The sequence below is a fragment of the Clarias gariepinus genome, chromosome 24, assembly GCF_024256425.1.
Source record: "Clarias gariepinus isolate MV-2021 ecotype Netherlands chromosome 24, CGAR_prim_01v2, whole genome shotgun sequence".
In the NCBI taxonomy this organism is placed as follows: Eukaryota; Metazoa; Chordata; class Actinopteri; order Siluriformes; family Clariidae; genus Clarias; species Clarias gariepinus.
Window position 1 is genome coordinate 6637824 of NC_071123.1, and position 19832 is coordinate 6657655.

The 19832-nt window shown below is 40.1% G+C and overlaps 1 protein-coding gene across 1 annotated transcript; it reads left to right on the forward strand.

The window, feature by feature from the left end:
* The first annotated feature begins 2605 nt into the window (after nt 1-2605).
* Nucleotides 2606-19685, forward strand: im:7154036 (fermitin family homolog 3). The gene is made up of 15 exons (XM_053485760.1): nt 2606-2736; nt 4433-4557; nt 5884-6117; nt 6259-6375; nt 8186-8354; nt 9492-9594; nt 9684-9791; nt 11540-11668; nt 12179-12225; nt 12853-12977; nt 13255-13361; nt 16052-16267; nt 18039-18163; nt 18262-18403; nt 18512-19685. Exons 2-15 carry the CDS (start codon nt 4434-4436, stop codon nt 18689-18691), a joined length of 1926 nt encoding a protein of 641 aa, XP_053341735.1. The 5' UTR covers nt 2606-2736; nt 4433; the 3' UTR covers nt 18692-19685.
* Nucleotides 19686-19832: the final 147 nt, after the last annotated feature.

A 19832-nucleotide genomic window follows, 5' to 3' on the forward strand; every position in this document is an offset into this window, starting at 1 on the left:
AAAGATAAAAATAAGGGCATAAATGGCTGCCGCTCAACCTTTGACCAAGTCCTAGATAATATATATATATATCCTATAATAGTGTTATAATACATATGCATAAGTTAGTTTTAGGATATGTACATAGACAGCACTTAACAAAATGGAATCTTATTTAAATGGTCTCGTAGAACTGTAACTGGAAATGCTTTTGATCATAATGTATTTGTTCTGGAAAAGATATGACAAACTAAAATGCTGATGCGTCATAATTGTTCTGAAAAATATATCTTGATGTGTTTTTAAAACAATGTATGTTTTTTGTCTGATTTAGAAACTTCACTTACGTGATATAAAAACTCATACCAAAAACACTGCTTTAGGAAACATGGCATATGAAAGTCATCATAACTTTGTGCTTACCACAATGAGATCATAGATGAAATCATTTCCCATTAGCTTTAAAAAGACCACATCTGACATTTATTAGAAATCTCCTAGTGCACAAAACAGTTGATGTCATTAATTAGTTCTCATCTATCTGGATGAAGAGTTTTGCTATATAGAATCAGCACTTTTGGTTAATAGATGGATTAAATGTTGCAGGACTTTTACTTTTTCTTAAGTGAACTGCAAACTTCTGTTCATGTTTCTGTACATGAACTTCAGGAAGCCATCAAGCAGGCATGGATTGAGAGAGTGACACCTGAGTAGTGTCATAAACCTTTTAAATGTTCAAATATGGTGGTGTGCTTGGACAGGACATGTGATAGAACTAGCTAATTTTAAAATGCTTGTTTGTTTGTTGTTATTTTTTGGTGAAAATATATTTTATCTTGTTTAACAAATGCTAATTATTTAACAACATCTCATTTTATTTTTAACCTGTTCTGACTAAATTTTTTGAACAAATGGATCTAAAACTAATTAAGAAAATATTACTGTGACAAGTCACATACATAGGACTTTTAACCCAAAAATTGTAAGGAAAACTGACATGTTCGAGCTTTCAAAATGTGTTCCATGTGGTCTGTGTTATATCCTCCATAATGTCTCTTAAAGGAGAAATGCGCTTGGGCTCTTAACGGTTGAAGGATTAAAAGGTCAATGTAAAAGTTAATTCCTTGTCCTGTTTTTCACTGGTGTCGCACAGGCTTGTGTGCTTGAGTCCGCTACTCTACTCCCTGTGTATGCACACTGGATACCCATCTAAATATTTAACAATGATTAAAAAGTGAATTTTGCACAATTTTCCCTTTTTAGTGCAGGGATTTAAAATGTAGACAGCAGAGTACAAAAAGTTTTTGTGACATTACATAAAACAAACTCTTTTAACATATAACTGGCCCATCGGCAATACCGCTAAACCTGATGACAGGCGAAGTGAAAAACTGTAGAAATAATTTTGAATACTTAAAGTTAATAAATTGGATGCAAGATTTAAAAAAAAATGTTTATTACAAATGTTGCAAATGTTTTTTTTTTTTATTTGTTTGCATTTAGATATACTGTAATGCTTTCTCAACTGCTTAAGGATAACTTATCTGACATTTTTCTGAAAAGAGTGTGATCTTTATATCACATGATCAATGCAGAAACATTTTAGCATGATTGGGTGAAGGGCTTATCAAATCATCCAAACTGATTTTCAAAAATTGCATCCTACACTGCTCTTCAATAAAAAAAAGTCGGACAATTTAATATTTCATTAGACCATCTTAAGCTTGGAGATTAATGTGGTGGCCAGATGATGTGGGGAAAAGATTCCTCATGCACCCAGAACCACTCTTTCACAATTTGAGTCCTGGAATATATCTGTGCTATCAGGGAAAGAAAAAACTCCATAGATGTGATACCCTGGACATCCAGGTCGTCAGTTTATTGTCATGGTGGATTGCTGAGCGACCTCAGATCATAACACTGCCTCCATTGGCTTGTACAGTGGGTGCATGATGGGTGCATTCTCATCTTATGCACCAATCTTATTAATTCAACTTCTATACCACTTATCCAGTGTACAGGGTCAAGGCTGCTATCCTAGGAGACTTAGGGTACTACACACACGCACATATGCCAGAGACGGGAATCGAACCCTCGACCCTGTCGGTGCTAAGCCTTAATGCTAACCGGCACACCACCATTAGGTAGTGCATACACAGTGGTACTGTACATGTTGATCAATTCATTTGTATGGTAGTTCAAGGCTTATCCAGTAGAGGGCAGTGCATCGTCGATTACTTTTCTTGCCTCAATTCTGATCTCACACCTTTGATTCACAGATGTTAAACAACTCAAAGTGCATTTGTGTGTAACAGTAAATGAATACCGAGATAAAATCCTGTCGTTGTTTATCCACAGCAATGGCGTTACCATGACTACGCACATGTCTTCTTCTTATTATTATAAATTAAATATAGATTTGCCGACTTAATTAGACGATCTTTTCTCGCAAAGTGTTTCTGTATTGCCTTACGTGTAACTAAGTATTGCTTCTCAAAGCTGTGCACAAAACAGGAAAAGAAACTCTAAAAACTTGAGACATGAACTAAAAGAGGAACAGCCTGCGCTGTGTGAAACCTCAACTGCTGTGCATGTGTGTGTGAGTGTGTGTGCGCGTGCTGTGTGTCAGTCACAGAGTAGGAAAGAGAATGACAACGAGACAGGAGGAAGTGACAGAATAGTCAAACTGTGGAAGAGAGAGTGAGAAAGACCAAGGGCGTAGTCTGTTAACTACAACTGTTGAGTACCACAAACAAGGTAAGAGGAGACAATAGTGTCAAATGGGAGGGAGAGCATTCTGTGTGTGTGTGTGTGTGTGTGTGGAGGGTTGGGGGGGCAGTGGCTGGGGTGTGGATATGGAGGGTGTTGTATATGTGTGTGTTAAATATTGTCAAGAGGACTGGAAAATTAGGCCTCGGCTACCTCATGGCTACGCATGCTGTTTTAGTCTGACGCAAAAATGAGGTTCGATTCAATGAAGTGCGAGAAGCAGGAGCTGCTCATGAAGCAAAATCGGTGTAACTGTGATGATTTTGTGGTCTTGAATTTCATCCGGTAAAAATATGATCAATAAAATGAGGTGTAGGTTCTGGAACAACTTTGCTTCTGGCTTAGCACGAGACTATTAAGGCCATTAAACACTTGATCTTTAGTGTTTCGTAGGTTTAATTAAGCTGGAGGGAGATTGAAGGTGATTACACTTAAGAGAGGATTTAACAAATGGTATCATTTAATCATTACATCTGATCGGATCTGGTGAGAAGGTGTCAGTTAATTTGATGTAATTCAAGCCCCAGCTACGTACGTACGGTGGGGGTCAAAAGTATTGAGACGAAAGTGAAATTCATTGTTTGAATAAAATAATGATTAATAAGATAATTGTGTGTAATGGTTAGCACTGTTGCCTTGCACCTCCATGGTCCAGGTTCGATTCCCGCCTCGGGTCTGTGTGTATGGAGTTTGTATGTTCTCCCCAGTTTTGGTGGGTTTCCTCCCATAGTGCGAAGACATGCATATTAGACTGAATGTGTGTGTGTATATGTGTGTGTGTGCCCTGCGTACCCTGCGATGAATTGGCACCGCGTCCAGGGTGTATCCCACCTCGTATCCTGGGATAGGCTCCAGGCCTCCTGCGACCCTGTGTGCACCATAAAGCGGTATAGACGATGAGTGAGTGAGTGAGGGTATGTAATGAGTGGGACAGTGTCCAGGTTCGATCCCGCGGTCGGGTCAGTGTTTATGTAGTTTGTACGTTCTTCCTGTTGATTGGTGGGGTTTATCCCACAGTCCAAAGATTAGGAAAACTGGCATTTCCAAATTGTCCGTTGTGTGTGTGTGCATATGTGTGTGCGACCAGCGATGGATTGGCACCATGTCCAGGGTGTACCCCTCTTCATACCCGAAGTCTCCTGGTATAGGCCCTGGTGACCCTGTACATCATATAAACGGTATAGAAGATGAATGATAATCAAGATAAAAGTATTTTGTTTATTTTATGATCGCCACAGTGTTTCACATGGTGGTCTTTGACCTCCAGGGTCTAATTGGTGTTCCTGTAGTGTGTGTGTGTGCACTGTGATGGATTATTTCTTCTTTTAAGCCCAAAAGTCTCCTGGAATTGGCTCCAGGCCTCCCACGACCCTGCAGGATAGGCGGTAGAGAAAATTTAATAAATAGATAAATATTATATTATGCAATAATAATCAATATTTATAGATATATATTCTTCAAAACCTGGCTGATTGACTGATTCCTCCATCCAACTGATTCCTCCAAACTCTTCAACCAGACATAAATAAATTAAAATAATTAATACCATCAGCTGGGAGAACTAGAACACATGTTGGTCACCACTGTATTAATGTGCTCACTGTAATACATCATCGTTCTAACACATTTATTCCTCACATGACCCACTTTCTGCCTTTCTTACTCTACCTACTCTTCCTCTCAGCATGGCAGTCTGGGATCTGACCATCACTGTAGAGGAACTGGGAACAGAAGCTCCACCTCTTAAAGTCAGCGTCACCTCGGACCTCCATATTGGAGGCGTCATCCTTAAAGTCGTGGAAAAAACACGTAAGGATTTAAAAAAAAAAAAACACACAAAATACGCATAACAATTTTCTCTGTCATGAGTGTACGATAGGTATGTTCTGCATTAAAAGCCTCATTAGTGTCAAAATTATCCCTTTCGTGTTCTTTCAATCGCTCACCATGATACCGTAGATCTACATTTGGGTGCAGAATTATTAGCACCCCTAACATTAGCACATGTGCACTGAGCGGTTTTGGTCTAAAACTTCTAGCAGTTCGTCATTTATTATAAATATAGAATGAACTGAGCACTGAGCCTCTTAATGAACTGACTAACAAGTCAAAGATAGAAAGTCTTAAGCTACACCTCAATTAGATTCAAATTTAATTAAAGAAACAGGAGCTCATGTTTAACTGTGACAGACCGCAAAGTGCCTAAAGGTACAAAAGCAGCAACCTCATTTCCCCTCTCGTCTGTTCCAACCACTCAGCATCACCAGTGTACTAATCACTGGCCTGATCATCTGTCATCATCTGCTCCTGTTCCTCACTGGATGGATAAAGTGGTATAGATGATGATCGGGCGAGTGATTTATAGGTCACTGTGTTTCTTAACAAACATTCCTCTGAAACTGGTCAGGGACAAGGACTGGACTGAAAATAAGGGACAGAAACGTCCTTCAGGAAGCCGGGAAACAAAATATAAAATGAGAAAACGAGGGGTGTTAAAAGACTTGTGTACAATACTTTATATTTATGCATTTATTTTCAATATTTAGTAAAAAGATTTTAAAAAGAACAGAATCATTAGACAGTTTTAGACAGGTGAGTACAACGTACAGTTTTTCTTATTTTCGTCAAATCATTTTTGCTCATTCTCTTAACAATTACATTTCATTTATTCATGGGATTTGGGAGATGAACTCCAAGTCCAGAGCGACTTATATTTTATTTCATTATACATCGGAGCAGTTGCGGGTTAAGAGCCTTGCTCAAGGGCCCAACAGTGCCAGCTTGGTGGTGCTGGGGTTCGAACCTGGTTCCTATCAGTGGTCTAACCTCTTACCCACTGAGATCCTGCTACTGAAAAGGTGCCAATATTTCTGGTGTTAAAAGTAAATGCTCAAAATACAACTCCACTGCAGAAAAAAGCGATTTTAAAAATTACGATGTTCACCTGCTTAAGTATAATGTAAATACTTCCTTGGATTGCTTGTTGCCGAAAGGTTGTGTGTTCAAATCCTGGAAGCCTTAATCCACTTGTATTATCTTCATACTTACTCTATATCACAGATTACCTGGATGCTTTTAATAATAAACTATGGATCATGTGGTACTCATGTGTAATGTCCTGGTGCTATGCTGCAGAGATTAAGAAGGACTGGTCGGACCATGCGCTTTGGTGGGAGCAGAAGCAGCAGTGGTTGCTGAGACCGGCATGGACCCTGGATAAGTACGGGATACACGCTGATGCTCGTCTCTGCCTCACACCCCAGCACAAACCCCTGAAATTGGTTTTGCCCAATGGACTCACGCTCAGGCTCCTTGCCTGCTTCTCCGGCCCCACGTTCCGCAGCGTCATGGGTATCTGCAAGCTGCTCAGTAAGTGTGTGTGGGTGCGTAACAGTGAAAGTGATAACTGTATACAGAGACTTTTTACAGAGACGTTTTATGCCTGCCATCTCAGCTTCTTCTTCTTCTTCTTCCCCTTTTTTTTCTTTTCCTCTATTTGCTTTTCTGCAGATATTCGTCATCCAGAGGAGCTGTCACTTCTCAGGCCTATAGAAGAAAAGAAGAAAAAGAAGCAGAAAGGTGATGAAGAGAAGGTGTATGACATCACTTCTGCACCATTGCCTGCAGGTATTTATCTGTCCATCTATCTAAAGAGACATCAAATAATTAAATGGTTATTTGTACCTTGTTTATATACAGAATTTTAATTATACATCAGAAACTATTTGACCACAGCTTGATATGATACCTGACATCTGACCATGATTTACAAACTTTTGCACTCAATATGGTGTGAAAAGCATCTCAGAATGCATGATACTGTATGACAAACCTTGCTCCAGATGTGCTGCAACAGTGGCAGACCACATCAGGTTGTGGTTTTGTCAGCCAAGAATAGGACATTAGAACAGGTTCAAAAGGAAAAAGGAAAATTTTTCCAGTCTTCTAATGACGCACTTCTGCTCGGCATGGATGTAAAGAGTGTTCAGCTCAAAACCAGTCTGGACATTCTCCTCGGAACAAGGCGTGTCTGTCCAAAGAGCTGCTGATTATTGGATGGTTTTGGTTATTCACACTATTCTGTGGAACGTCAATACACTGCTGTGTGTGTGAGACAAATCTCAGAAGATCAGCAGTTTCTAAAATCCTCAAACCAGCTCGGGTTGACACCAACAACCAACACCCCACATGGTCAAAATCAGTGGTGGAAGCTTTAACATGAAAGGATGAAATGCATTTCACTGCTGTAACACAAGGACAGATTGAACAAAGTGGTGTGGACGAACTGTACTGTATAAGTTTGCAGAGAATCATTTGCATTTTCATTGTGACTCTTTTGTAAACATTTGGGTAACAGAAAAGACATATTTAAAAAGCATTAGGCTAGGATGTTACTCACTGGGGGGCCTGGATCCTATCCAGCCAGGACAGGATGCCAAGTCATTGCTGGGGGGTTATACACACACGCTCACACACTACAGGCAATTTGGGAACACCAGTTAGCCTAATCAGTATGTTTTTGGACTGTGGGAGGAAACCGGAGTTCCCTGAGGAAACCCAAAAAGCACGGGGAGAACATGCCAACTCCAAGCACATAGAGGTTGGAATCGAACCCTGAAGGTACAAGGTGACAGTGCTAGGCACGAAACCACCTCTGGGATGTTACTACATTTTTTAAATATACTTTCTCTCTATAAGCACCATGCTGCAACAAAACAGAAATAAGAGTGCAATGATATATAATATTAATGTTACTTTTTTTTTCTTGAAAAGACATATGTAAAGCTTGACCCTTATTACTATTATGTACTATTATGTTTAAATACCAATGTACGAGGGATGTCCAAGTCAAACCAAGACATTCCTTGTAAATGAAGGCGTAAAACCGATTGCACAGCACAATGGTGAGACTGTAAAAACTTGGATGGTGCAAACATTTTAAAGAAGGCCATACGTCCATGAATGACGATCCCCAGCTGAGGTGGCTCCCAAAAACATTTATCGAGTGGAACTTAAAAATCTTGACAGATAACTTCTAGTTTGCAGAAGAGAAGCATCTGTCTGTGCGAATTGTACACACAATCATTGACCAACGCCACTCGGGTGGGAGTTACCACCACGTCCCAGTCTCACTTCAAAGCCATTTCCACATGTCTGGGCCATTTAAGGAGTTCCTGGGAGGCCAGCGTTTCATACGTGAAGCAGAAAGTCTGATCATAGCTTCGGAATAATAAAAAAAAATGCTGTACCTTGATGGTATCCAAGCACTAGTGGAAGACTGGGATAAGTGCATTAGTGTAGTAGGGGGTTATATAGAGAAATGAAGCTAGTTTTTACTCTGCACAAAGTAAGCAGTCATACATTTTCCCTTAATAGTGCATGGTAGCTGTTTTGAGCTGTGTAAAATGTTGTTGTACTTCTGCTTGTGATTTTGCAGGTTCTATTTTAAAGCTGGCCAATGGCATGCCTGCATTCTTTGCTGAATCTCCCGAGATAGAAACAGTGTATAAGATGATTTCAGTGAGTCAGCCAGCTCCAGCTCCTGAGACCATCGCCAAAATGTTCAAACCCACCAGCAAGGTGGACAAAGCGCAAGTTAACGGCAGGTTAGCAAAAAAAAAGACTAATTACAAGTGTACATTTAGAGACGAAACGATCACAAGACATTTATTCTTCATGAATGACTGTTATAATGCTGTCTTTGTATAGAATTATTGATAATCCTAATTGGTCTCCAAAATGCTGCATGAAATACTGCATCGATCATGCATGGTGGTTTTAAATGTCTGTCATTTTTACAAATAGCAATCAGTTACTGGTCTCCAAACCCCTTGTGGAAGAAGTGCCTTTTTGCAGCCAATCAGAATGCAGGAAACAAGACCTTTTTTTTTTGCATGGAATGGTGTCATTCCAGGAAGAAAATTCAGCCAGTGTGTTCTTTCTTGCACAAAACATCATTATCATATTTAGTTTTTTATGCACTAGAGACTCACGTGAATGTCCATACATTATCAAAAACTTCATTTTCCTCTGCACACATTCGCCACCAACTGATCAGTTCAACGCTCACAAGATCAGTTTCTATAGCCGTGCACTGTGCATCCATGGAATCGAACTAATCTAGAGCATTCAATATTTTAAAATGGCAGGAATTATTCCGCAAACCTAATTACATTCATCTCAGTTGACTTTATTATCAGGAATTTGCATCATTGTCCAGAAGCACCACTTCTTTAGCGCTTTGTGTAAAATGCTAAATCAAAGAAATGCTTACCTTGCCAAGGTACATGAATGCAATATATATTTTCTGCCTTCTGCTTTTTCGTAAGGGCACCTGTTATGGAAAATTAATTTTTTGATAATGTATAGACATTCACATGAGTCTCTAGAAAACTAAATATGATGGTGATGTTTTTCAGTTTTGTGCATAAATGTGGTTAAACACAGGCTGAATTTCTTGCCTGGAGTGGCACCATTCCATGCAACAACAAAAAGTAAAGTCTTGTTTCCAACGTTCTGATTGGCTACAAAAAGGCACTTCCACAAATGGGTCTGGAGACCAGTGAACTGATTAGTATTTAAAGTCACAGACATATGAAACAGAAGTCAATTTGGAGAACTCTATAATAATTTGTTACAAAGGACTATAACATAAGCACCTTTAAATTTATATTTAATGTATCATTCGTTCATTGTCATAATTCTCAGTATAAATGCCATATTGTTTTTTGTTCTATTCTCAGGTGGCTCGATTCGTCTCGCTCTCTCCTCCAGCAGGGAATCAAGGAAGAGGATAAACTCTTCTTGCGCTTTAAATACTACAGCTTCTACGACCTAGCGCCACAGGTTGGCTTATGAATGAAAACCCGTCACGTTTTAATGAAATATCATGCTTGCTTTTTGACTGCTGACTGTGTGTGTGTGTGTGCATGCAGCACGATGCAGTTCGTTTGACCCAGCTGTACGAACAAGCCAGATGGGCCATTTTGCTGGAGGAGATCGACTGCACAGAGGAGGAGATGATGCTTTTTGCTGGTTTACAGGTAATAAAAAAAATATAAGGACTAAGATTCTTCTCACTTCTTTTAGGAACATTAAAAATAAATTTTTATTTAAATTAGGAAATATATTTAAAATAACCAATAATCAGCATATTAGCAGTTTAAACTAGGTATGGGAATCACCATGGACCACCCGATGCGATATTATCACAATACTTAGGTGCTGATTCAATTTGTATTGCGATTTTGTTAGTATCACGAGAGGATTTTATATGAACAGCTGCATCTTACCTACAGCCAAAACACAGTATTTGTGCTAAAGTTATAATTGTGAGAAGCTACTTCTGAAGTTTATGCAACATGGAAGTCTTGCTTCCCTAAAAACTTTAAGTTGCCAACATAAGTCGTTTTAGAGAGAAAAATATTGATACTAAAATTTGCGTAAGATTCTAGAAGCGTTTGGCCGTATTGTTGCTAAAATGGGTTTTTGGTAAAAGCTTAAAAAGTAAGAAATCTGTAGTGTCTGTAACCACGTCGAATTCATATTAATAACAATTTTGTATTTTAGAATAATACTCTTTTTCAGGTTTACGTCTTTTCATGTGAGTCTAAATTCAAGATAAAAAGAAACGCATTTGGTTATACAATTTCATGCCCTTTTATGTAGTATCTGTAACTATTGTTACATTTAAATCGTTCGATGATCTTGAATTTGGACTCACACGAAAAGACGTAAATAATCTATTCATTCATATAATTAATTGGGGTTTTTAGTCCGAAAAACCTTTGTTGTGTTAACAAGAGAGGTCAGAATAACATGGCAAGAGTGGTTTCTAATACGATATCTTAAGTAAGAACACCTGAACCTTTGGACGTGAAACAAAAACAGCACACTGCACAGTTTTGGTGAGCCTGGGCATGCTATAGCCTCAAATAACTTGTTTGTGTATGCATGAGTGGAACCTGATGTGGACTGCTGCCGTCCATCTTAGATTTTCTTCTCGTGTGTTTTATAAGTGTGCAGATCTTCCTAATAAAGTGTAAATATGAATTGTTAAATGATCTGTCACTTTCCTAAAGAGATCCAGTCAAGAACAATTGTTTGACATGTACCTGTCTATATAAGGCCTCATAAAAGATTATATGTGTCAGAGTGTAAACAAATTCATGAGATAAACATCTGTAGATCTGCAAAACTGTGACAGGACTGTGTCAAGACAAAGATCTGTGGAAGGATACAAGAAACATTCTGGAGCACTGAAGACACCCAAGAGCATGACAGCCTCCATTATTCCCAAAAGAAAGAACAGTCAAACAAAATGCGTATCCATAGGAACCTCCATGTAGTCCTTATGGAGGCCAGTGGTGGCCATTGTATTTATTCCCTTTTTTTTTTTTTTTACAACATGGTAGGACTTCTGGTCATCATCCACACACTACAGGTAATTTGGGAACGCCAATTAGGATAATCTGAATGGCTTTGAACTGTGGGAGAAAACCAGAGTATCAGGAGGAAACTCACCAAGCATGGGGAGAACATGCAAACTTCATGCACACAGACCCCGAGGCAAGAATCGAACCCTCAACCTTAGAGATGCAAGGCCACAGTGCTGACTACAAAGCCACCATGCCACTGACCCGAAGAACGGCAAGTAACCACAGGAGTGGCTTCACAAGCAGACTTGAGACCGTCATTGCTGCCAGATGTGCTTTGACCAAGTACTAAGTGAGGGGTCTGAATACTTGTTCATTTTAATCTAATTATTTTCTGTGTGTGTTTCCCTCTTTAGTACCACATAGGAAAAGCTTCCCTGACCGAGCAGTTGACCGAGTCTTGTCCTGCCATGGATGACCTGGACTCAGCTCTGCAGTGCTTGGAGGTCAAGATGGAGGCCGAGAGCAGTGCGGAAGAGATGCTGGTACTGTACATATAACCTACACCACTGCTGTGGATTTGGATTTATACAACAGTTAGTAATATGATGGGACAAGAGTGCTGATATAGAGTATAACAGCACTGGGACGTTTAATTATATGCTTCACTCCACTTTGTTTTAACCATTAACCCCTGGACAAGGGCACTACTTGGTGTGTGGAACAAGGGAATCGTACACCCTACAAAGCCAAACTTGAAATGTGCAATATTATTCTTTTTAAATGCTGTCACTGTTAAAATAACCGTTATGTAGAAGAATCATCAGTGCTGCAAAATTACAAGTCATTCAGTGTTACATCAACTAAACCCAGCCTTTATGTAGCGTTGCGAACACTGCACTTTCTGAATCCTGCATGTTCACCAATTCCACATTATTTGGAAAACTAAGAGTAACACTTTTTAAGATGAGCATGAAGAATGTAACACTGTAAATGTTAGGTTGTCAAGTGTGTCACCTTGCTTACCACGGCATCACATCTTTGTGTCAATGCAGGATATTATGACAGCGCCGGAACTGCATGACTATTTAAAGATTTTCAGGTGAGATAAAGCCACCACAGACATTTTCTAAATGGAGGAACTTTGTATTAGCTTAAACAAAGAGTGGTAGAGTCATTCTTTTAACAGCTTATTAATTATATATGTAATGATTAATAATTGACGGCGTTATGAGTTAGCGGTTAGCGTTGTCGCCTTGCACCTCCATGTCTATTGGGTCTGTTTGCATGGAGTTTGCATGTTCCAACCACAGTCCAAAAACATTAAGACATTAAGAAGTCTCTAATTGGAGTTCCCGAATTGCCCGTAGTGTGGGAATGTGCGTGTGAATGTTGACTGGAGGTCCTACCACGGTCATACAAATAGGAAAATAGTTGGACTACAGAGATTCCTAGATGGATGGATGGATGGAAAGATTAATAATATTATTAATAATGAAAATCCACACGATTGTATAGTTTGAGTAAATGACTAGTTGTTGCACAGATATTTACCCTAAAGCACATTTTCTGTTATTATCCTCAATTATTCATTCATTCCAGTAAAACAAACAGGAAAGGTGTGTTATTTCAAATGAGACAATGTAAGTCTGGACCAAGTGGCTGAATCTTTCTTTACTCCAATAAAATCAAGCCTTGTCTACGATATCATGTGTTCGTTTCTCTCTAGACCAAAGAAGCAGACGCTAAAGAAGTACAAGCAGTTCTGGTTCACCTTTAAGGACACGTCCATTTTATACTATAAGAGTAAAGAGGAGAGCTGTAAAGAGCCAATACAGCAGATGAACCTTAAAGGTAAGTGTGTTTGTTTCTGCAGACGCACACTAACACACTAACACATGATACATACTGTATAGTCACAGTGCAGCATACATTCATATGTATTAAACACTTAAACAGGATATGAACACATTTAACTGCAGGAACAATGACGGTGGCTTTTGTAGGACTCACACACACACACACACACACACACATGGTTGTCTTGCTATACTGTATTCTATAGGGTGTCAAAATGTTGTAAAAAATGCCTCCTTTGATCACACACACACTAATAAATGCTTTTCCGTAGGTTGCGAGGTTGCTCCAGATGTGAGTGTGGCTGCACAAAAGTTCTGTATTAAACTGCTAATTCCTGAACCCGATGGCATGAATGAGGTTTATCTGCGCTGTGACAATGTGAGTGTAAAATCTATAATAGTGTTCTTTATTGTACAAGGGGCGTTTAAGTCAAACCGGGATATTTGATTGCACAGAATAACAGAACACTGTTATGAAAGTAAAAAACTCCTTTTATTTCTCTATATGCTCCCTTGCTACCCTAATACACCAGCATTACATTAGTGTTCGGATAGCATTATTGTCTGAAAGTTATCTCAGGTTGGCCTCCCGAGAACTTCTTTAATGGCCCAAACATGTAGAAATTGCTTGAAGCGGGGTCGGGACTGTACGGGGAGATGTGGCCATACCTCCCAGCCGAGTTCCTGTAAAGTGCAAGTGGTGTTGGTGAATGATTGTGCGTACAGTTTCCACAGACAGATGTGTCTCTTGTGCAAGTTATGCTGGCAAGAACAACTGCAGCGAGCTCAGAGCCACCTCAGCTGGTATCATCATTCATGTACGTACAGCCATTGCACCATTCGAGAATTTTCCTGCAGGTAGTCATCGCCAAGTTTGACCACTGATTGACCGATCAACTATGCAACTGGATTCTGGACTTTCAGTGGTCACGTCTTCTCTTCACTGACTATAGGGTTGAGGTCAGAGCGGTATCTAAATGACGCAATGACAGCAACCCTTGCCTTATTGATGACAAAACTAAGGAGATTTGTTCCTAGCCAGAACCAACAGGCTGAAAAACAATTTCTACTATCAGAGTCCTGAAAAAACTGTAATCGAGACACTACTCACTTATTCACCCATGCCTCGATTATTTCTCACATTTTGGACATGATAATAACACTCACAGGCTTTTTCCTCACATTCTGCTGTCCACTTTTGATCAGTGAGGCTGCAATATTTTAGTGACCTTATAGACACTCATAGGCAAGTCCACAAGTCCTGTCCCTGTGCTCTAACTCACCTACTTATCGACTACATTGCTTTATCCTGTACATAGGGCGCAGGGGGCCTGGAGCCCACATACTGTATACACACTACGGGCAATTTGGGAACGGCAATTACTCTTAATAATCTGGATGTCTGGGAGTACCCCATGGAATCCCACCAAGCACATAGGGAGCATGCAAACTTCACACACACAGACCTCAGGTGGGAATCGAATCCTCAACCTGGAGGTGCAAGGCGACACATACTACCCCACCGAATATACTGAATGTGTAATTTATTTGTACTTTTAAGTTTAAACACTTCTCGAGACTGCTTCTCACCCCTTACACTTGGACACTACATCTACACTCACTTTGCGCCCTAGTTTATGCCGTATTATTGCACACATTCTCATGTTTAGAACTAGAACCTGCACTTCACTTACTTACCATTGGGCACACATGCAAGACTGTGCAAAAAAAAGTCTCGAGTCACCCCTCAGTTCTTCATATTTTGTTTCCAAAGAGCTAGATCTTCCTCTTACTCTTGAGAAATAGTCTCCAGTCTTCCTGATGGACCTTCATAGGAATGCTTTGGACCTATGAATTATTGGTCTTGCATAAAAGCATAGAAAACATCCAACTTAAGGCATGAACCAGTTAAAAAAACAAACAAGTGCAAATGATGACAGATGATCAGGTCAGTAATAAGTGTTCTGGAGATGCTGAATGCTGAGCGGTTGGAACAGACGGGAGGGGAAATGAGGTTGCTGCTGAGGTTGTTACATAAACAACCGATTTTTACTTTGTATGTTTCTTTAATTTCATCTCTATCCTTTACTCATCACTCCCTTACTTATCGTCTATACCATTTTATCCTGTATACAGTATCACGGCTGTGGTGGCCCATGAGACTTAGGGCATGAGGCAGGGTACATCCTGGACAGGGTGCCAATCCATCGTATGGCACAGACACTCACACAGTCATTCACACACTACGGGCAATTTGGGAACACCAATCAGCCTAATCTGCATGTCTTTGGACTGTGGGAGGAAACCGGAGTACCCGGTGGAATCGAACCCTGACCCTAGAGGTTTCAAATACACTATTTATTAAATTCAAAATGAAGAAATGAGGGGTGGCTCAAGCCGTTACCAAACTACTGTGTTGTCACTTCAATTTTATCTTTTTATTCACTTTTAGTTTTGTTTAATGTTGTGGAAAGCTTACGAGACAGTTCTTCAAATGACTTATAGCTACTGTATGAGCGCTTATTTTTCTCTTGGAAGTTAAAAAGACAAAAATACATAAACATGTAACCATCCAAGGTAGATTAGATTTAATCTACACCATGTAATTTAATTTAATATAAAGAAATGAAAGGTGGCTCAAGACCTTTGGACAGTACTGTACCCCTCAAACTAGTACACACTAACACTATTATATTTAGCTTATTTGGCATATTGCACTATAAATAATCGATTTTTCGAACTCCTCTCTCTTCGCCTTGTCTTTTTTTAATTCTATACTTTAATACAGTACAGTAGCTTCAGCTTCATCACTGCGCTATAAGATGTTCTAACAACTCTTTGCAAATCCATGCTTGTGCATGAACTGTGACATAATAAGATGAAACCAGACTAAAATGTCACTTGGGGTTTGGGGAACAAACCCTGTCAGCAGAAAATGTGCTCATTTTAAATGTCTATGGGGAAACTGAATATGGAAGCAGCCTAGAGCTTACTTCCTCATGCGCATCCTGCTAATTCTAATAACACTTCTTACAAAACCTACATTGGATTATCATTATTTCTGTGCAGGAGCAGCAGTACAGCAAATGGATGGCTGCCTGCCGTCTGGCGTCTAAGGGAAAGACCCTGGCTGACAGCTCTTTCTCTAGTGAGGTCCAAAGTATTCAGTCTTTTCTGGCCATGCAGAGGGCCACGCCAGGAAATAAGACGGCCCAGAGCGACGAGACCATCAACACACACAGCCTCGTCTCTCCGCGCTACCAGAAGAAGTACAAGCCCAAGCAGGTAACGCTACACTATTTCTGTCATCAAACGATAAAACTTTATTATTGATGTGCTCTTTGGTTTTGCCCAGGCTACACCCACGCAAAAGAGTGTTCTTACAGTACATCCTTTACGCAGCACTGCTCTGTAATCCTATCCTTCATTAGCCACAGCATTAAACACCACCACCGGTTGAAATGACTGTAGACTATACTTATGTCTGTAGTCGCTTGATAGTTCAGGACTGAAGTTTCCTACAGTCTGCCTGAGCCTCCAATAACGAACTGGACTCATACATATAACTTAAAGACATCAACTGTTACATTAAACTAACACACAGTACAATGCAGATCAATCCCTGTTATCCGTTATCACCCAAATCAGGATGGGTTCCCTGTTGACTCCGGTTCCTCTCAAGGTATCTTCCCATTACCATCTCAGGGAGTTTTTTTCTTGCCACTGTGGACGTCGTCCTTGGGGACAATCCAATGATTTTGATTCATACGCATTCACATTTCATACAAACTTAAATAATTCTTTATTTCTAAGTGTGTAAAGCTGCTTTGTGACAATGTCAATTGTTCAAAGCGCTGTACAAATAAATAATAATAACATTGCTGATCAACTTTATACCAATAAACTTTTGACAGGTCCTCGTTGGGACAAAAGGCCAGCCCATGTGGTCAGATCCTACAGAAAAGCCAATGTAACCAATATAGCCAATGTTGGCTACGATAAAAAGGTATCAGGACACCCAGTGCATCACAGCCTGCTGCTTATTGGTTGTTAAACCGGCCTTCAAATTCCCCAGATCTCATCCTGATTGAGCATCTATAGAAACAAGCCCCATCCATGGACCCACGTGTACACTTATCGATTTGTTTCAATTTCTGGATGCTTGTCATCTGAGTAGCTTATTTTTGCTTCCTTTTCTCACATCTCAGTCCTTTCTTGTGGCCTAATGACACTTTATTTAGCATTCTTGGAAGGATTCTTCGCTGTCAGCACTTTGCAAGAGAATGAAATAAAGCTGTAACGCGACATCCTCCGCACAGAATCTGAAAAATGAACTTTTTTTTTTTTTGTTAAAATGAACTTTACATGAAATAGAAAGGCAGGCTGGTGATGAAACAAGTATTTTGTGCAGTGATAACAGGAAGTACGTTGGTTTTTGCAGACATTGCATAATATCACGTTTAACTGTTAATATGAGGGGCGTAGCCCAGGACTAGTGATTTGTGGTGAATGAAGGCGTAAAACCAGTACGCTGATGAGACTGAATGATGTAATCATCTCAAAGAAGACTGTACATCTGTGAATGACGATCCCGGCCGAGGTGGCTCGGAGCCCAAACCCCAGATGAATTTGTTGCCATCTTTCAGAAGAGATGCCTGTGGGAACTGTACACACAATCATTCAGGAGCACAACTTGCACATTACATGAACTCAGCTGGGAGTTATTGCTAAATCCCTATACAGTTCTGACCTCACTCCAAGCCATTTCCACATGCCATTAAAGGAGTTCCTGTGAGGCCAGCGTTTCAGACGTGAAGCTGGCAGTCTGATTATGGCTCTGATGAACTGATAGAACTTTCTACCTTGGTGGCATCCAAGCACTGGGATTAGTGTAGCAGTGGAAAATGTGCGTATATACCAAAATAACCAACTCTGCTTCGAGTGCTTGATTAATTTCCAAAACCAGCACATCCTACTGGGTTTTATTTCTTACAGAGTGAATTTCCATAAAGACAAGCAGACTTACTTTGTCCTCAACCATTTTCCTCTCTTGCAGCTGACCCCTCGTATTCTGGAGGCCTATCAGAACGTGGCACAGCTCTCACTAACAGATGCGATCCAAAAGTTCCTGCAGATCTGGCAAGCTTTGCCTGACTTTGGACTTTCTTATTTTGTAGTCAGGTCAGTCATCCTATGAAGCAATGTCTTACTTTATTCACAATCCAAAAAAAGTAAGAGTCAATTTGACTTCAACGTACTGTACCGCCTTTTCTTCTCAGGTTTAAAGGGTGCCGTAAAGATGAGGTGCTGGGTGTCGCTAATAACCGTCTGATCCGCATCGACCTTAACGTAGACGAAGTGGTGAAGACCTGGAGGTACAACACGATGAGACAGTGGAACGTCAACTGGGACATTAAACAGGTGTGCTGCTCTGTCTCTAACATCATTCATTTTTTTTTCGAAAGTATTGACTTTCGCAATTTTCAATGCAATCTGATGTAAACTCTTTATGTAACTCTTCGAATCCAGGTCGCCATCGAGTTCAACGGTAACGTGAACGTGGCCTTCAGCTGTGTCACGGCAGATTGCAAGATCGTGCACGAGTACATCGGCGGCTACATCTTCATGTCCACGAGAAACCGGGAGCAGAACGACACGCTGAACGAGGAGCTCTTCCACAAACTGACAGGAGGCCATGATGCTCTGTGAAAGAAGAGACAGCTTAAAAATACCAGACTGCAGAGAACGTCAGGAAAGCTGTGTTCTCCCCTGTTGTGATGTCATATTGAATTGCTTTAGATTTCGAAGCGAGGAAGTGAAAACTGATCGTAAGAGAAACGATTTCTGCATCCAAAAGCTTTCTTTTTGTGTGTGACCCACTAATCCAGCAACACTATTAATGCTTGGTCGATTGAACAAGTTAGTGTGTGTGCGAAAGGAAAGCTATTCTCTGTCATTTCAGGGTCACTTTTCTGTCCTCCAGAATAGAGCTGTTGACGTCAGTCCTGCTTAAATAAAACCATAAACCACCGAAGTGATGTTTTTATATGTTACTCTTGATCTCAAAGTCTAAAATAAAAGATCAGAAAGAGTAAGCAGGGTTGTTTCAGCTCGGAGCGAACGTGCGAAGAGACATGTTTTGTGGTGGAAATGTTGTTTGCTCAGGAAACCACAAAACTCAGCAGCACAGGCAGGTGCAAAAAAAAAGAAAAAGAACACTGCGCCCCCTTGTGGATAGACAATGTCGATGCTTACTGGGCCTGTTGATTGGAAACACATCCTGTGTACTGTACACCTGCTCAGTCAGCCATCATGTAGCAGCAGCACGTTGAATGAAATCCCGCTCCAAACAATGTACAATGTATTTTTTTTTTAAATAACTAAACCCTGATCGATAACTGATTGCTTGTTGTGACACAACTCCTTTTACAGTTATGCAACTTTTAATAACTGAACAAATGGACGGGTTTCACAGCAATAGGGGGTTAATACTTTTTCAAACAGAACTTCTAGATAAATGTGCATATCATTAAGGGCATTTAAAGTACTGTGCACGAGTCTTGAGTCACCCATGATTTCTTCATATTTTGCTTCCAAAGTAATAGACTTTCTCGTATTGTTTAATCTAGTCTTGTGGAATAGTTGAAATAAAAGCTTCAGGCATGAACCAGTGAGAAACAGGTGCACATGATGACGGACGATCAAGCTGGTTATTAGTATACTGGTGATGCCGAATGGTTGGAACACACAAGAGGGAAAATAAGGTTGCTGCTAGGCTCTTTGCAACCTGTCGCAGTAAAACATTTATTCCCAATCTACATCATGTAATTAAATATAATCTGAAAATTTT